Source organism: Pleurodeles waltl, chromosome 11 (genome assembly GCF_031143425.1).
Source record: "Pleurodeles waltl isolate 20211129_DDA chromosome 11, aPleWal1.hap1.20221129, whole genome shotgun sequence".
Lineage (NCBI taxonomy): Eukaryota > Metazoa > Chordata > Amphibia > Caudata > Salamandridae > Pleurodeles > Pleurodeles waltl.
This window is the reverse complement of record NC_090450.1, coordinates 27,198,266-27,216,739: the sequence shown is the minus strand read 5'-3', so window position 1 is coordinate 27,216,739 and position 18,474 is coordinate 27,198,266. Positions and strand designations below refer to the sequence as shown.

General features: G+C 45.4%; 1 protein-coding gene across 1 annotated transcript in view; it reads left to right on the top strand.

The window, feature by feature from the left end:
* Window positions 1–18,474, top strand: part of LOC138265281 (solute carrier family 12 member 9-like) — a 452,520-nt gene that overhangs the window by 84,687 nt on the left and 349,359 nt on the right. Inside the window, exon 2 of the mRNA XM_069212880.1 lies at window positions 10,118–10,252. Coding sequence (XP_069068981.1) covers window positions 10,118–10,252 — 135 coding nt within the window. The remainder of the gene's footprint in view (window positions 1–10,117; window positions 10,253–18,474) is intronic.

Below are 18,474 nucleotides of genomic sequence, written 5' to 3'. Positions count from 1 at the left end.
TTTTTGCTTTTCTAATTGCTGAATGTGTATATTGTATTTATAGGTATTTACATTTTCTTGTGTGTTACAAAAATGACATCCTACAGCCTTTCCTCTCACATAATTCGCCTTACTTTCCTTCTCTGACTGCAAAGTGAGAAGAGTTTGTAAACATCAATCCCCATGTTAAAAAATTAGCAGAACTTCGTCAGAATCCAATACTGACGTTTGACTTCTGTCTTTAACCCTTTAAATACGGGTGTCGGCCACTGGCCGACGCCCACACTACCTCCCTGGTGCGGGTCACGACCAGTGGCCGACACCAGGGAGGGTGTTAATAAATCCTCGGGTGCGTCGCACCCGAAGATTTATTTATTTTGTTTTTTTATCCCCGGGAGACACAGAAGCTTTTCCGTGTCTCCCCCCGCCCCCCCTTTGTGACATCAGCGCGCCGCCAGGTGCGCTGACGTCACCTTGTTGATTTCCCCATTGGAGCAGGAAGCGGCCATAAGGCCGCTTCCTGCTCCAATGGGGAAAACGGCCCCAAATGGCCTTCCCCACGTTCGGGAACGCCTCGTAAGAAAGGGGAGACTCTCCCCTTTCTTACGAGGCCTTCCTGAAAGTGTTTCCTGGCCCCCGATTGCAGCACAGCTGCGATCGGGGGCCAGGAAACACCACTAGACACCAGGGATTTCACTTGGGGGGGTCGGCCCCCTCGGAAAACGGGCCACCACCCCTTCGGGGGGCATATTTTTTTTTTAAAAAGGTAGGTGTCCCCCAGGGGCTAAATTTTATTAAAAAAATTAAAATAATTAAAAAGAAAAAAGAAATGGACAGGGGGTTGCCCGTGGCAGGGCGACCCCCTGTGGGGGCAATATTTTTTTTAGTAGTTGTAGGGTTTCCCTGGGGGCCATTTTGGCCCCCAAGGAAACCATACAACTACTAAAAAAAATATAGATCTATATGTATATAGATATATCTATCTACATGGATATATATATATATATATATATATATCTATAGATATCTATGTAGATAGATATATCTATATGGAGATAGATATATATATATATATAGATAGATAGATAGATAGATCACTTTTGTCAATACATGTGTGGTTTCCCTGGGGGCTGCGATCGGCCCCCAGGAAAACCAGACCCACATATAAAAGTGATCTCTATATATATCTATATATATATATATATATATATATATATGTATATTTGCCACCAGTTGTCTTGCAGCTTGCGTCTTCAAAGCAATGCACATACTTCAACTGAAGCATTTCAACTGTAGCTTTTAGGCAGCAATAAAAAAGTCAAGTAAGTATTGTGATTATGTTTCTGCTACAAAAGGATCAGACTTTTGTCTACTGGCAGTTTTAGTGCCATAAAGAAGCGCAGAAGGTTTACATGCCTACTGCAAAGAACAAATATGTATTTTATGTCAATAGCTGAGTACATTAGTAAAGTCAGCCATTACCTGTGCTATAATACAAATGAAATGTATGTGCGGGGTGGGGTGCGGCTATGGAGAGATGAAGGGCACCTTTGCTGGGTGGTAATGAGGGAATCCGAGGAGGAAGGAGTGGGAGCACCAATAATGATTGTTGGACTGGGCGCAGGAGGTGCTAAAGACTGTGACGAATGGTATGTGACAAGGTGTTTTTTGAGTGTCTTGAAAGACCGTGCTGATTGAGGGAAGAAGCGCAGGTAAGGTGGCCTCTACTGTTGCCCGTATCTCACACACACCATTGATTTTGTGACTGTCTACGTAGGCTACTGTTTTAGAGATACAGTTTAGCCAATAGCAGAAATGGCATCTTGATGGATGACTGCTGCCGTCACTCGGGTTATAGAGGACAGCTCTGACATAGGATCAGAGACTGAGACATCAGATACTGAGACAGCATCTGAGGGATAGGACAATGGCGCAAACTCTGGGAGTGATTTTTCAGTCGGAGGAGTCCCATTCGATAACTCCTCTTCCAGTAAATTATGAGGGAGGTGATGAGGACAGTCCTGCTGTCCCTTCGCAAGCACAGTCTGTGCAACGGGGTAATAGTGGGTTTGTTCAACCCAGAGAGCAGGTGAATGCGGCGGCAAGCAGAGAAAGAGAGTGCTCTCTTGGGAGCTCCCAAATTTAGTTCAGCCCCAAATTCCACCGCCCAAATCGTATTGTGGAGACATCAAAATTATCTATCACAAAACAAACTGGTTTTGTAAGGCAGGCACCTGTGTTTTTGGTCCTGGGTTCGGTGGCCATATAGAGAAACATACTAAACCCAAACATTTCTGGAAACTAGACATCCGGGGAGTCCACAGAGGTGTGACTTGTGTGGATTCCCCAAAGTTTTCTTACCCAGAATACCCTGCAAAGCTGAAATGTTGAATAAAAACTCTAGTTTTCTCGCATTTCTGTCACACAAACTACAGGAATATGCTGGGATCCACAAAATTCCTACCACCAAGTGATTCCTCACCTGTCCTGATAAAAACACTACCCACTTGAGTGCCTATACCTAGTGCCTGCGTCAGGAATGGATCACCCCAGGGTCAACAGCTGCCTCATGTAAGGACCAACATTGATCGTTGTGTGATCTATTCCTGCTGCGGGCACCAGGCCTACCCACACAAGTGAGGTACCATTCTTATCGGGAGACTTGGGGGAGTGCTGGGTGGAAGGAAATTTGTGGCTCCTCTCAGATTCCAGAACTTTCTGTCACCGAAATGAGAGGGAAAGGTGTTTTTTTGGCCAAATGTTGAGGTTTGCAAAGGATTCTGGGTAACCGAACTTGGTCAGAGCCCCACAAGTCACCTCATCATGGATTCCCCTAGGTGTCTAGTTTTTAAAAATGCGCTGGTTTGCTAGGTTTCCCTAGGTGCCGGCTGAGCTAGAGGCCATAATCCACATGTAGGCACTTTGTAAAAAACACCTCTGTTTTCTGTGAAAAAATGTGATGTGTCCACGTTGTGTTTTGGGCCATTTCCTTTCGTGGGCGCTAGGCCTCCCCACACAAGTGAGGTACTATTTTTATCGGGAGCCTTGGGGGAACGCTGGGTGTAAGGGAATTTGTGGCTCTTCTCAGATTCCAGAACTTTCTGTCACCGAAATGTGAGGAAGAAGTGTTTTTTGGGCCAAATTTTGAGGTTTGCAAAGGATTCTGGGTAACAGAACCTGGTGAGAGCCCCACAAGTCACCCCATCCTGGATTCCCCTAGGTGTCTAGTTTTCAAAAATGCACAGGTTTGGTAGGCTTCCCTATGTGCCGGCTGAGCTAGAGGCCAAAATCTACAGCTAGGCACTTTGCAAAAAACACGTCAGATTTCAATGTAAAAATGTGATGTGTCCATGTTGTGTTTCCTGTCGTGAGCATTAGGCCTACCCACACAAGTTAGGTACCATTTTTATCGGGAAACTTGGGGGAACACAGAATAGCAAAACAAGTGTTATTGCCCCTTGTCTTTCTCTACATTTTTTCCTTCCAAATGTAAGACAGTGTGTAAAAACGACGTGTATTTGAGAAATGGCCTGTAATTCACATGCTAGTATGGGCACCCCGGAATTCAGAGATGTGCAAATAACCTCTGCTTCTCAACACCTTATCTTATGCCCATTTTGGAAATACAAAGGTTTTCTTGATACCTATTTTTCACTCTTTATATTTCAGCAAATGAATTGCTGTATACCCGGTATAGAATGAAAACCCATTGCAAGGTGCACCTCATTTATTGGCTCTTGGTACCTAGGGATCTTGATGAACCTACAAGCCCTATATATCCTCGCAACCAGAAGAGTCCAGCAGATGTAACGGTATATTGCTTTAAAAAAATCTGACATTGCAGGAAAAAGTTACAAAGTAAAACGTGGAGCAAAATGGCAGTTTTTTTCAGCTCACTTTCAATATTTTTTTTATTTCAGCTGTTATTTTCTGTATGAAAACCTTGTAGGATCTACACAAATGACCCCTTGCTGAATTCAGAATTGTGTCTACTTTTCAGAAATGTTTAGCTTTCCGGGATCCAGCATTGGTTTCACACCCATTCCTGTCACTAACTGGAAGGAGGCTGAAAGCACCAAAAATAGTAAAAATGGGGTATGTCCCAGTAAAATGCCAAAATTGTGTTGAAAAATGTGGTTTTCTGATTCAAGTCTGCCCATTCCTGAAAGTTGGGAAGATGGTGATTTTAGCACCAGAAACCCTTTGTTGATGCCATTTTCAGGGAAAAAATCACAAGCCTTCATCGGCAGCCCTTTTTTCCCATTTTTTGGAAAAAAACGAAATGTTCACTGTATTTTGGCTAATTTCTTGGTCTCCTCCAGGGGAAACCACAAACTCTGGGTACCATTAGAATCCCCAGGATGTTAGAAAAAAAGGACGCAAATTTGGCGTGGATAGCTTATGTGGACAAAAAGTTATGAGGGCTTAAGCGTGAACTACCCCAAATAGCCAAAAAAGGGCTCAGCACTGGGGGGTGGGAACAGGGGGGGGGGGGGAGGCCCAGCAGCTAAGAGGTTAAAAAATGTTGTGATAGGATAAATACAGAATCTGGAAGCATTTTTATTTAATGCTTGGACCTTCGTAACCTACCCAAAATAGCCTGGAGACCTACCACTGGGACTTGGCCAGAAAGTGTTTATTGCAAACGTGGGAAGAATGTGACATCTAGCGGTCAGATAACGAGTTACTACTTAGCGAATGTTCATAGTGATGCTGACTGCGAGGGCAAGTGTACAAACTTGCAAATCAACAGAGGCCGAAGAGCAAATTCTTTTTAAAAAAAACATACACAGGAACTGCATGCATATCACACTACAAATGAGTGAAATCCCCAAGACAACAATCAGAGCTTAGAATCTTAGTTTGCTTGCAAATCCCCGAATAAATAGTCATCAAATTTCATAGGCTAAAATTGCTAGACATAGCCTGGATTATACCTCGGGGGGGGGAGGGGGGGGGGGGTGGGGGTCGACGACAGGGAGTAGTAATCTGGTAACTTTATCCGTCCATAGCCTGCTGGACACACTGTGGTCCATGGCAGTTCAGTTTTTCTTTACTTCAGGGGTTGATTTCAAGTTTCACGACCTTCCTGCAGTTTTCTGTGAATTCCAGGAAGATGCTTCACCAATCACGGCTTCACAGTTATCCTGAGACGCGTATTTAATTCTCGATTAAGAAAAACCGTCGGACTACACTTCCGTTTAAGGGAACCTGATAGTTCAAAGCATTTACACTTTAAAAATGTTTCCTTCGCGAAATATTTTCTCAATTATCAAGCTTTTGACTTAATTTGGGAAGTAATGTTTCCCTGGAACTCCCCCGCCACAACCACATCAGCATTTTGCTCACACATAAAACATTCTGTCGTACTGGTGGAATTTTGATTGTGAATAAATCAATTTAGGAGTGCCAAATTACATTTTGTGATTAGGAATCAATTACATGAATTTCCCCTCTTTGGTTGTGTTATTCGCTCACCCTGGTTCCTCCTCGGTTGAATAGTGCCTTCCTGAATTGTGCCCAACATCTCATAGTCTGTGCAAGGAAACATTTCCTTTTGTATTCTGTGCTACATAAATGGTTCATTCAAATCAACAACTCGATGACACCCATAAAAACATGATGCAGTCTACCTTGTGCCAGACACCTAAAGACTGAAATATGCCTTTTTGTCATAGGGATCAATTGATGTCACTTCCTGTGACATCTTCGGGGGTTAAAGGATGACGTAACTTCCTGCCCACTTATGATTGGAGTGACATCACACCATTGAGGACATCATTACATATGTTGTGGGTCTCCCTATTCTGTGGTAGTTGTTCCAGAAATGTTGATCCTGCAGGGAGCTGTAATTTTGCTTTACGCCAATGGGTGCAGCATTGCTGCATTATCACGCAAGCACTCTAGGCACTTTAAAAAAAACGTCCTTTATGAAGCTGGTTGGAGTCCACTTGGTCTTTGAGCCCAATTATATTCCGCAGTGCACTTTTGTATGTTGGTTTACACTCTTTCCCTCCAGCCTGGCGGGCAGTAACCATGCACTCTCAAGCCCTATACTCCTGGTTTTTGGTACTTCTGGGTGGTAGCGTTGCAGGCCCGTGGATATTCTACAAGGCACTTTATGACCATAACCGCACACAGCATGCATGTTACTCACCGTGTAGCCCCCACTGAGGTCAGGATTTGCTTGTTAGTGATTTACGTCCTTAGTATTAAAGGTTTTCCAAAGGTGTAAACGCACTAAAGGCGCCATTTGTTAAATCTTATGTTTTAATGCAGATATTTCGCCAAACTTTACTATTTTAAAATGCATTGCAATGCACTCTTTTGGACTGAACAATGTCAATGCATTGAGTGGGCAGAATAGTGCTTTATTTGAAAATACATTTTACATATAATGATTCTACCATTGAATGGAAAAGGTATATTTAATAAGCACTTTCCAGGTGCAGTGAATTGAAAGTTGGTTAAAAGGGATATCATTGACTCTGTTTTTTACTTTTTTTTTTAAATGTCTGGTAACCTGTTAGGTTTTTAAATAACTAGAAGCAATAAATGTTTTTTCCTTTTTACGTAGACCCTTAAAAATAGCAAATAATTGCAGAAATTAGGTTTTCCACACAAGTTTCTGCCTTTCTTCAAAATTATCGGCCTTTTTTTAATTGAGATACAGTGTGATACGTCATATCACTGAGAATGCATTCACATAAATCCTTTTTGGTGCCGAACTACCACCTTTTTTGTAATCCCGGACGGTAACTCGAGTTACAGGATGAATCGGGAATATCTGTAAGGAGGTCACGAGTGCTGCTGGTTTTACGTGGTCTGTCGGTGTTTTCCACACTTCTAACCACTCCATCCTGTTGTCGCGCCTGGTGGAAGTGGTCAGGGTGTCATAATCGGTTATGGTTTTCTTGCACCATCTTTAACCAACAGGGCCTTGTAAGTAGCTTTCTGTGTCTTTGTGTCCGTGTCATCGCAAGTGAAACTGTTGTGTCCCCCGGGGGTACCGCCTCAAGCCTTTATAGTTTAACGTTTTAGTTCAGCTACTTCAAAAGTGTTTGTGTATGTCAACTCTGAGAGGTTTCCACGACTGGTGTCAGCTTGTTTCAAGATGTTCATCACAATAGTCACATGTGATCAGTGGTGGCTTGTGGGAGGGAAAAGAGGCGGAGCGGGGCGGGGCAGCACATGGCAGGGGGAGAAATAAAATTAAATACAATTTTTTAAAAAACTTACCTTAATTCCAAGCTAGTCCTCGACTGCAGGAACATGCTCCTAGCCTGCCCTGCATCCAATCCTGATGCTGCTCAGAGCAGCGTTATGATTGGCTGGGAACGCCCAGCCAGGGTGCTTCAAGGCAGGCTGGGAGCCTGTGCCTGCTCTCTTCCGCCCAGTACACAGTGCAGGGCTGGAGAGAGCCTAATGCGCATGTATGTCTGGCTGGCCTGAGACGGCCGGCCAAACATACATGCGCTCTGAGGCGAGTGCTTAGCACTTCCTCTCAGTGCTCGTCAGAATCCGTGGCCCTGCCCCTTTTAATACAAAACTATAATGAGCATAGTTTATTATAGTTTTGTATTAAAAGGTTTGCAGGTGCTGTTGCTGGCGGGGAGGAGGAGGGGGCGACGCTCCTGTGCCCTAGCGGAGGAGCCATACCTGCACATGATTAAATTGTAAGTTTTTTTTTTTTTTTTTTTTTTAAGTGGGGAAAATTTACACTGGCATCATTTTGGGAATTTAGCGTTATGCTTGTTGAGTGAAAATCCCAAAATTACAGCCCTATGCCACTTGGTATAATTCTGCATTCAATCTTTACTGAGAATGCATGGGAACAACTGAACACCAGAGGCGGTTGTTTGCTGTGCTTTCGTGTAAATACATCTTTGCACCACAAATTAATGCGAGGGCGCATTTCATACTGAAATATAACGTTTTTGCATTTGAATGAATTTTTGCATAATTTTTCTTAATTATGCAAAAGCAAATTACATGAATTTTGCGCACGCCTGTTTGTTTTCTATGGTACTAGAGAAAAGGAAGCATTTTCATCAGACCCTAACCTCTATCCCCATAATTCCACTGGGAACCTTTAGTCCATGCTCGGCTCCTCTGCTATGGTGGAGGAGCGTCGTCCCCCTCTTCTCCCCCACCAGCAGCAGCAGCTGCAAACCTTTTACCACAAAATGGTAATAAACTGTGCTTATTATTGTTTTTTTGGTAAAAGGGGCGGGGCCACAGGCTGTGACGTGCACTGAGGGGGAGTGCGCAGCACTCCCCCCTCAGACCGCATGTGTGTTTGGCTGGACATCTCAGACAGGGTTGCAATACATTTAATGGGAGAGTGCCAGCACATCTTAGCATGCGTGCAATACTTTTAATGGGAGACTACCAGCACTTTTCCGCAGGGCTGCAATACTTTTAACGGGAGAGTACTAGCACATCTCAGCACACGTGCAATACTTTTTATTGGAGAATATCAGCACTTCTCAGCAGGGGTGCAATACTTTTAATGGGAGGGAACCAGTATTTCTCAGCAGAGGTGAAATACTGTTCATGGGAGAGCACCAATACTTCTCAGTGGCAGTGCAATACTTTTAATGGGAGATAACTTCCACTTCTCGGGAGGAGTGCAATACATTTAATGGGAGGGTACCAACACTTCTCAGCATGAGTGCAGTACTTTTAATGGGTGACTACCAGCCCTTTCAGCACGGGGGCAATACTTTTAAATGTAGGGTACCAGCATTCTCAGCAAAGGTGAAATATTTTCAGTGGGTGATTACCAACACGCAGAATGGTGCCTAAATATCTTCTGTGCCCATCATGAGCACTTGTACACGATACACAAACAGCTGCATGTTTCAGTGCATTACTGTGGCCCATCAGAAAAAACTCTGAGTTAGGGAATTGGTTTCAGAAATTTAGGTTACAAAGAAAAAAACTTAAAACAAAAAAGAACAGTGCTGAAAAACATCTACCTACGAAAATGTAAACATAATGCTAAATCCACCATCAATCGCTTATCCCCAAACATGCTATGACACTTGTTTGAACAGCAGCCCTCCTTGTTAGACTGGTATTTTAAACCACATCATACAATTAGTGGAACTGTGCTTGGAAATATTCAGGAATGTTTTAAAGGCCAGATTTCCTTAAATTCTTTTGTCAGTTCTTTATTTTGGATGTCTTCTTTTTTTAAATGTGTCTTCTTGCATGATGACTCATGCTTTTGCATTGAGGCAGTGTTTGATGGTGCTGAGTTGGGCATCAGAGTCGGAGAAAGAGAGTGTAACCAACGAACCAAGTTTTGCAGTTGTATGCTATAGTCTTAATATAATTTTTTTAGGTGAAGGAATCTATGGGTTAAACATCACAGTGATACCTAAGGGTACTGAATGTCTTTAAAAGTATGTTCCATTACATCTGTGCTGGTCATTATCCCTTATAACATCCAGCGGCGGCACCGCACTCCTCAAGGGGAGGGGCAAGGGTGGGGGGATTCAATGGGGGAGGGGATAAGAAATAATAAGTAAAAAAAATACCTCCTTCTGCCACCGTCGCCGCCTCCTACCGCCTTGATCCTCTTCTGGTGTCCCAGCATTCCCTGGTACACCAGCACAGGCTCCACAGCTGTCCTGGCGCTGCTTTCATGCTAAACCTAGCATGAGAGCAGTGTCGGGATTGATCTGAGCAGCTTGAACTGCCGCTCAGACACAACCCTGTGGGGCGCTGCAGTTTCTCCAGCCCAGCTGTTCAACACAGTCTGGCTGGAGAAACCTAAGTGCGCATGTGTGTTTGTCCAGCCTAATACGGCCGGCCAAACACACATGCGCACTTAGGTGCACTCTCTCCTTCTGCCCCCCTCCCGTGGCCCAGCCCGCACCTACTGAGCCAGCAGCTGAAAGATAAAACGATAAAGAAATATTGTTTTATCTTTCAGCTCCTGGCCTGGCTAGGGGGGCGATGTTCCTTACCTATTGTGAAGGAGCTGCCCCTGATATTAACATCACAGATGGGATTCCATGTGTTCCTGAGGTCCACCATATCCATGATCCAGCCACAATGATGAAGAGGAAGATGGTGAGAAGTTAGAGATGATCCTAATCCTTTGTTTCTTTTCCCTTTCTTCTGGTAGGTTTTGCAGTGGGCCAGGCAGGCTTGTACGAGACTGTGGGCATGTTCATCGTGGCATACGTCATCATCGTCATGACGGTGCTGGCGGTCTGTGCCATCTCTACCAATGGCGCCCTGGATGCTGGAGGAGCATACTGTATCCTTTGTTGACATCTGCACTATCAATGCACTGACATACATGATGGACCAGACAACATTCAGAATAAGGACAACTCGTGAGCATTGCAGGATTGCGAGCCATTTTGGGAGGGCGCCTTGCCGCTGCTGCTTTTAGCCATAAGAAACTTCATGATTACTGCTTGCACTTCATTCTTTTGCACTTCTTTTGTCATCATCTATTGGGTCTGAAGACATATATTATTTCTTTTTGCATTTAATTTCCTTTTTCTTAGGTTGGACCCTGACAACATATTTATTTGACAAAATACCTCTCCCCATCTATCCTCTCATATACAGATTTAATTTCCCGTTTTAAATCCCTGAATAGGAAGCACCTGTGCACCACAGGACCGTGTCCTACACTTTTCAAGCTGCAGCTTGTGCACACCACAGGACCAAGTGCTACAATTGTCCAGCTGCAGCATTTGTGCACCACAGGACCATGCCCTACACTCTTCCATCTGCAGCATCTGTGAACCACAGAACCATGCCCTACACTTTTCCAGCTGCAGTATCTGTCTACCACAGGACCATGTCCTACACTCTTCCAGCTGCAGCACTTGTGCACCATAGGGCCATGTCCCATACTCCTTCAAATGCAGAACCTGTGCATTGCAGGACCATGCCCTATGCTCGTACCTGTATGCTGCAGTACCTGTACACCTTGGGATCATATCTTACTTTCGTCCATCTGCAGCATCTGTGCACCACAGGACCATGTTCTACATTTTTCCTCCTGCAGCACAGCTGTGGCATGCATTACACCCCTCCAGATGCAGCACATGCACACAACAGTAGAAAGGGCTACACATTTCCAGTTGCAGCACCTGTGCACTGCAGGATCATGTCCTACATTCGTCCAGCTGCAGCGTCTGTGCACGTACCAAAGGACCATGTTCCACACTCCTCCAGCTGCAGCAGTTATGCACCACAGGACCATGTCCTATATTTGTCCAGCTGCAGCACCTGTGCACCACAGGACCAAATTCCACACTCTTCCAGCTGCAGCACCTGTGCACTGCAGGGCCATGTCCTACACTTCTCCAGCTGCTGCACCTGTGTGCTACAGGACCATGTCCTACACTCCAGCTGCATTATGTGTGCACTGCAGTGTCATGTCCTATGCTCCTCCAGCTGCAGGACCTGTGCAATTCAAGGTCACGCACTATGTCCCACACTCTTTCATCTGTACCACCTGTGCGCCACAGTGCCACACCTTGTACTCTTCCAGCGACACCATTCTTGCACCACAGGGCCATGCCCAGCTCCTCCAGCTGACGCACTGGTGCACCACAGGTCCATGTCCCACACACCTCCTGTTGTAGCACCTGTGCACTGCTAGGTCATGTTCTACACACCTCCAGCTGCAACACCTGTGGCCTGTAGGACCACACCCTACACTCTTCCAGCTGCAGCACCTGTGCACCACAGGACCATGTCCTACACTCTTCCAGCTGCAGCGCCTGTGCACCGCAGGACCATGTCCTACACTCTTCCAGCTGCAACACTGGTGCACTGAAGGATTACACCCTATAGGCTTCAAGCTGCAGCACCTCTGCGCCAGAGGACAATGTCCTACACTTCTCCAGCTGCAGCACCTGTGCACTGCAGGACATTGTCCTACATTCTTCCAGCTGCAGCACCTGTGCACCACAGGACCATGTCCTACACTCTTCCAGCTGCAGCACCTGTGCACTTCAAGGTCATGTCCTACGCTCTTCCAGCTGCAGCACCTGTGCACCACAGGGCCATTTCCTACCCTCGTCTAGCTGCAGCATCTCTGCACTGCAGGGCCATGTCATACACTCTTCCAGCTGCAACACTGGTGCACTGCAGGGCCACGTCCTACACTTCTCCAGCTACAGCACCAGTGCACCACAGGGACATGTCTACACTCTTCCAGCTGCAGCATCTGTGCACTGCGGGACCATGTCCTATGCTCCTCCAGCTGCAGCACCTCTGCACTGCAGGACCATGTCCTACACACTTCCAGCTGCAGCATCTGTGCACAACAGAGCCATGTCCTACACCCTTCCAGCCACAGCTTTTGTGCACCACAAGACCATGTCCTACACTCTTCCAGCTGCAGCATCTCTGCGCTGCAAGACAATGTCCTACACTCTTCCAGCTGCAGCACCGGTACACAGCAGCACCTCTGAACTGCAGGACCATGTCCTGCACACTTACCGCTGCAGCATCTGTGCACTGCAGGGCCATGTCATACACTTTTCCAGCTGCAGCACTGGTGCACTTCAGGACCATTTCCTACACTCCTCCAGCTGCAGCATCTGTGCACCGCAGGACCATGTCCTATGCTCCTCCAGCTGCAGCACCTCTGCACTGCAGGGCCATGGCCTACATTCAATCAGCTGCAGCACCAGTGCACTGCAGGACCTTGTCCTAGGCTCCTCCAGCTTCAGCACCTCTACACTGCAGGACCATGTCCTACACACTTCGGGCTTCAGCATTTGTGCACTGCAGGGCCATGTCATACACTCTTCCAGCTGCCGCACTGGTACACTGCAGGACCATTTCCTACACTCCTCCAGCTGCAGCATCTGTGCACCACAGGGCCATGTCCTACACTCTTACAGCTGCACCATCTCTGCACTGCAGGACAATGTTCTACACTCTTCCAGCTGCAGCACTGGTGCACTGCAGGACCATTTCCTACACTCCTCCAGCTTCAGCATGCGTGCACTGCAGGACCATGTCCTACACACTTCCAGCTTCAGCATCTGTGCACTGCAGGGCCATGCCCTACACTCTTCCAGCCGCAGCCCCTCTGAACAGAAGGAGAGTACCATTACCTCTCCAAAGGCTTCAGCACCTCACTGCAGGAAGGTTTGCTGTTCTTCAACCAACATATAGCCCGTGCAGTGCCCACCCTGTTCAGTCAGCACCAGCCCCTGTGCACTGCAGGGCAGACCTCCTGGAGCCCACCGAGCACCGCAGCCTCTTCCCATCCCACCCTCCTTCCCCAGGAGAGGCTGCCAAGAACAGCCTGAATCCATTAGGACCACTTTGTGATGCTAATACGGAGAGTGCGTTGCACTCTCTTCTCGCAGGTGTGCCGGAATAACATTTTAGAAAATTGCTTAAAAACGCTTGAACCCATATCGAAAACATCTGCAAATGGGTTTCAAATGAAGGGTTAGCTGCGCAGGCGATTAACTCTGGTTACATTTTATCCAGATTTTTAGACTATTAATGTCAAACCGCTGCTGCTTTTCTGGATGTTGTAATTTGAATGTCTTTGGCGTTGTTTGGTGCACAGAACTGTCTGGCTTAGAAGTGTGATTGGGTGTTCAATGCTTTGCTCTATCGGCTGTAGAAACAGATATTGCTGGTGCTTGTGTGGAGATAGGATGGTAATGTTTTGGGTGGGTTGAAAGTGTCAATGCCACCTCAGCTCCGATGACCCAGGGGCTGATAGAAGCGGGCGCTGGGTGGATCCTGGTGATGATGTTTGATGGGCAGCTGAGCTCTTGTGAGAAGATGCAGCAGCTGATTTCACCTCCCATGGTCTCTGCCTCACCGCAGAGCAGGACAGATGATGCTGCCTCTAGTGATCCCTTTCTGATGTGTTACGCCTCCTCGGGGGGAGAAAATGATGAATCCCTTTAAACTCATGAACAAGGATGTTGATCCTACACAGCTGGGAGGTGGTCAGAGGCTTTGAGTTAAAGCATCTTGATCTGAGCTGCAGCAGGGACAGGAATTAAACAGTCCACCATTTCCAAAGTGGCAGGTGTCAGAGACGTTTAAGCCATGGCCAGAGTGGCTCTGGCCTAGGGCCCCAGCCTTTCAGGGGGTCCCCCGGTAGAGATAACTCTGGTCTGCTTAAAGTCTTGCCCTGTTGACCTTGAATAATTCTTAAACACATTGTTTCTAATTACTGTTTTCCTTAATTTATTTTTAATGTGAGTGATGTGTGAGTCTATTACAGACATTTTGGAGAGAAATGTTGTTTTGATGTTTCATGAAACATCCGTTAAAAAGGTTCTTTTAGATCAAAATAGGACCCCCCATAAGAGAAATTGGAGGGTGTCACAGAGATTATTTGCGGTAATGTTAGTGAGTTGCTGTTATGTTACAATATTGAAAACACACGTCACTTTCCCTGAATATTAAATGTAAACACAATTAGAATTTGGACAAGTGTGCCTGAGCTCTGTCATTACCTGCCACAAGAGGGCCAGGTGAAATTGAATCATAAATTCAGAGCTGTTCCGAACAGGGGCCCCGAAATATATCTGGCCCAGGGCCCCCAAAATGCTTTAATTTACCCTGGCCCATAAGCGTCTTTACGTTATCGCATGGTTGTACGGTCCACCCAAGTGAAACCCTCTGCTCTCTGAAGAAGCACTAGCAGACACCAACACACATCCTTCCCAGCTTTTGTCTCTAAATATGCAGAGTGACCCCTCTTTCCAATCAGCTGCAGACTGACTAGATGTGAAGCCAATCAGAGAGTGAGAGAATTTACCGGTGCTCGAGCTCTAACCAATGGAGGCCGCAGTCCGTTCTGAAAGCACCCGCCATCTTTTAATTAAATCACTGGAAATCCTGGTGTACCTGGACAATCAAGGTCTAGTGCCAGATTCTGACTAAAATATTCCACTTATGTAATCTTTAGCCTGGTCCAGGTTCAAGGCAAACTTTTGGCTTAGACGGTACAGGTACCTACCCAGGAATTGATACTGGCTTGATGTCATGGGAGTAGAAGAGGGGCCAATATTTGAGCTTCCTATTGTGAACACCCCTTCCTATTGCACAATTCACTGAAGAAAAATAGTTTAAGGGAAGTTATAGTTCTTTTTTCACAAGAGCATCGTTCGTCTTGAGCTCACAAGAGACATTACTGCTGTAATCACAAAGTGTTTGGTGACACTACTGGTGACATCACAGCTGAAATTGCCAATCAAATCAAATCCAATCTAGTCGATTTATAAAGCACATGGTTAAATATTGTGACCAGTGACACTACTGGTGACATCCCGCATATTGCATGACCATCAAATCGATTGATGGAATCATTGAAGATATTCAAGGACACGGAATCCAATATTCCACTGGCTCAATCTTTGTCTGTGCCCAGCAGGCTGTGGGAGCAGAGGCTGTACAAAGGCCTCTAGCCTTCAATGTGGAAGAGTTGAACAGTGCAGATCCTGTTTCTGCAGTGCCTGGTCTTTAAACCAGCTGTACGTTGGGGTGAAAATGGTGCAGAATCTAAATAACACTTTGCTTGAGGTGAGTAGACTTTGTGAACCCTATCTGGCTTGGATATGTGCTCATTGTCCTTACCCGACACCATGCACACTGTGCTCCGGTAGCAGGGCCTGGCCTGTGGCTAATAAACCCTGCACACCAAATCCCTGCCCTAAGAGACCCCTTGGGCTGACTGTAGACCCAAGAACTGTGCAGACACCCTTCCTAAATCACTCTTGGCTTTGTGTTGTCATGAACACTGCCGGTGTGCAGGTCAGCCTCATCTGCATGCTCCTGAAGTGCACCGTGTGACTAAGGGTCAGATGTATCAAACAATTTTGCATTCACAAATGGTGCAAATCGCGAAATTTCACTGTTTGCGAATGCAAAATAGCCTTTCAGGATTTATGAAAGGCATTCGTAGTGTAATTTAAGGAATTGCTAAAATAGCGATTCCCTAAATAGTTAATCGCAAATAGGGATTACCTATTTGCAGTTACCTATGCACAGGTATCATGCATTTCCTAAGTGTGAACTGGCATTTAGGAAATACAATTACCTCAAATTCAAATTTGGTGGTAACTATGTGAAATTTTTAAAAATGCCTTAAAAATGCATTTTTAAAAGTTCCATGTAGCGCACACATGCCCCCAGGGGCACAATTTCTTTGGGGGTGCATAAAAGGGGGATTTAGGCCCCCCAGCACCCTTGGATTTGCATTACCTAAGTTGCGAATTCCTAACAGGAATTAGCAAATAAGGAAATGTAAAACCATGCGCACCTATGGGCCTTCAAGCCCATAGGGATGAATGGAGCCCCATTCCCTAATAGCGATTCCCTATCAGCGATTGCAAATTTTAAGAAATCTCTATTAGGGATTCACTATTTTCTTACATCCCATTTTGCATTTCTCAAATAGCGATTTCTTAAAATTTGCTATTTAAGAAATCCAAAACAGGTCTTTGATACTTCTGGCCCTAAAAGTGTGATAATAACATGATATAACGTGTGATCGGATGAGGAGAGACAGGGTGATATTGTTACTCAGACTTGGAGATGCAACCTCTACTGACATAGGTAAACACTGACATTCATAATAGAACAAAAATACTTGAACTCGCGAGACACTGACCCACATATCAAGAAAGGGAAATGCAAACAATGAAATTTGAAAAGCATACATTTTGGCTGCGACACAGGAAGACAATGAAACTCCTAATGGAACATGGAGGACTGACATTTAAGACGTGTGCTAGGGAGGCACTGACACGCTGGAACAGAGACCTGCAGACTGACTCACCTACCTGAAGAAAGAAACATAGACATTGGATAGGAAGACATGGACAATAGGGACTGAATACGTTGGACACTGAGACAGAGAGTTACTGACTTTAACCTTGGGCAGAGACATTGGGGACAACAAGATCCACAAAGTGGGAACTAGAACAGGGAAGCAAAGGCATTGAGATGAGAGGCGTAGCGACTGGGAGAAGGAAACACCACCACTGGGATACGGAAATGCTGACGCGAGAGGACATGGAGATGATTACACAAAGGAACTGGGAAACTCACTCAGAGTTGTACAAGGGCTCTGTGGACAGGGAGATTCTGGTACACATACGACAGACCTGCTAACTTCTGAAAACTTTAATCGTGTGAATGTGGTCACAAAGTTGGAAGGTCCTGCCCTTAGTGTTAGCTTAAACTGAGGGACTTCTACCAGCTCCCGCCAAATATAAATTCTTCTGAGACTGATGTCTATATACTGAGGAGATTTCACTCCCAGACTGGATGTCAGCAGGGCCAAGCCTCTAAAAAAGGATCTGGAAACTCACTGTGCACAGTATTTTCCAGCTTGCATTCTGGTTCACCATGTATAACTGGCTCTTCACTGGAAGACTGTGTGAATGGAGCCAGTATTTCGTGACACACATCGGGACTGTGGAAGTTGGAATGTCTGACATATGGATGGAGCGAGATATAGAGGCACTAATTGTAGGGAGAGGGCATGGCATATTGGCCTGGGCTGCCAACTTCTGAGCTGCAGGAACCAGGTTTGAGTCCCTGCGTCAGCTCAACATCCCGTGATTTTGGGCAAATCGCTTGATCTCCCTGTGCCTAAACTTCAGCGCCTTGAGACTCTCAAGGGTGATTTGCCATGCTTTACAAATCCTAGATTTATTGATTTATTTAGGGTGAAGGAATACACACTCTGCAACACTGGGATAGCACACCCGGCCGCACTTCAGCCGAACGCCTCAGTTAACCAAACGACTTTCACCAACACACCTATTCAACACAACAACAATATGCAATGTAGACCCAAACCTACAACTGCCCCCAATGCCATGCGATCATACCACATCCGTTACTATGCACCATACTACCAGGCCACATCAGTCTCAGATGTCTACTACATGAAGTGCCTGGAAACACAGCATAAGACCACATAACATAAGTTATGGTTGGATGGAACTTCAGAGATGTTTTAAAGCAAGGGCAAAGTTGGCAAATGCTCAGAGCCCCCAACTTCCATGGGGCCTGTGTAAAAATATTATTTTCTCTATCTTGCTTCTATCTCCTCCCCTCTTTCAATCCTTAATATATAAATCATTATTGTTAGACTTCATGTGACTTGAATTGGCAAAACATTTGTAATAACATTTTCAGTTGCTCTGAACAGAGCTTGCACAATATGTCTTGCTAAAGGCACCCAAAATGTTTAAGATTACACTTCTTATATTAACTGAAAATACGTTACTTGTAATGTAAAAAAAATAAACACCGTCCGGCTGTAGGGCAGAGAACATTTTAGTGCAAACTAATTACATTTTTGAATGACAGAATTCATAGTAAGAATTCAAAAAGGGTAAAGCTTTGTTCTAAACAATTTTCTACTGTTAAAATAACAGATAGGGATTTGTACAGTTACAAGCAAAAAGTGCAACATAAATATTAATACACAGAGGCGTGGGCCAGGTACTTGGG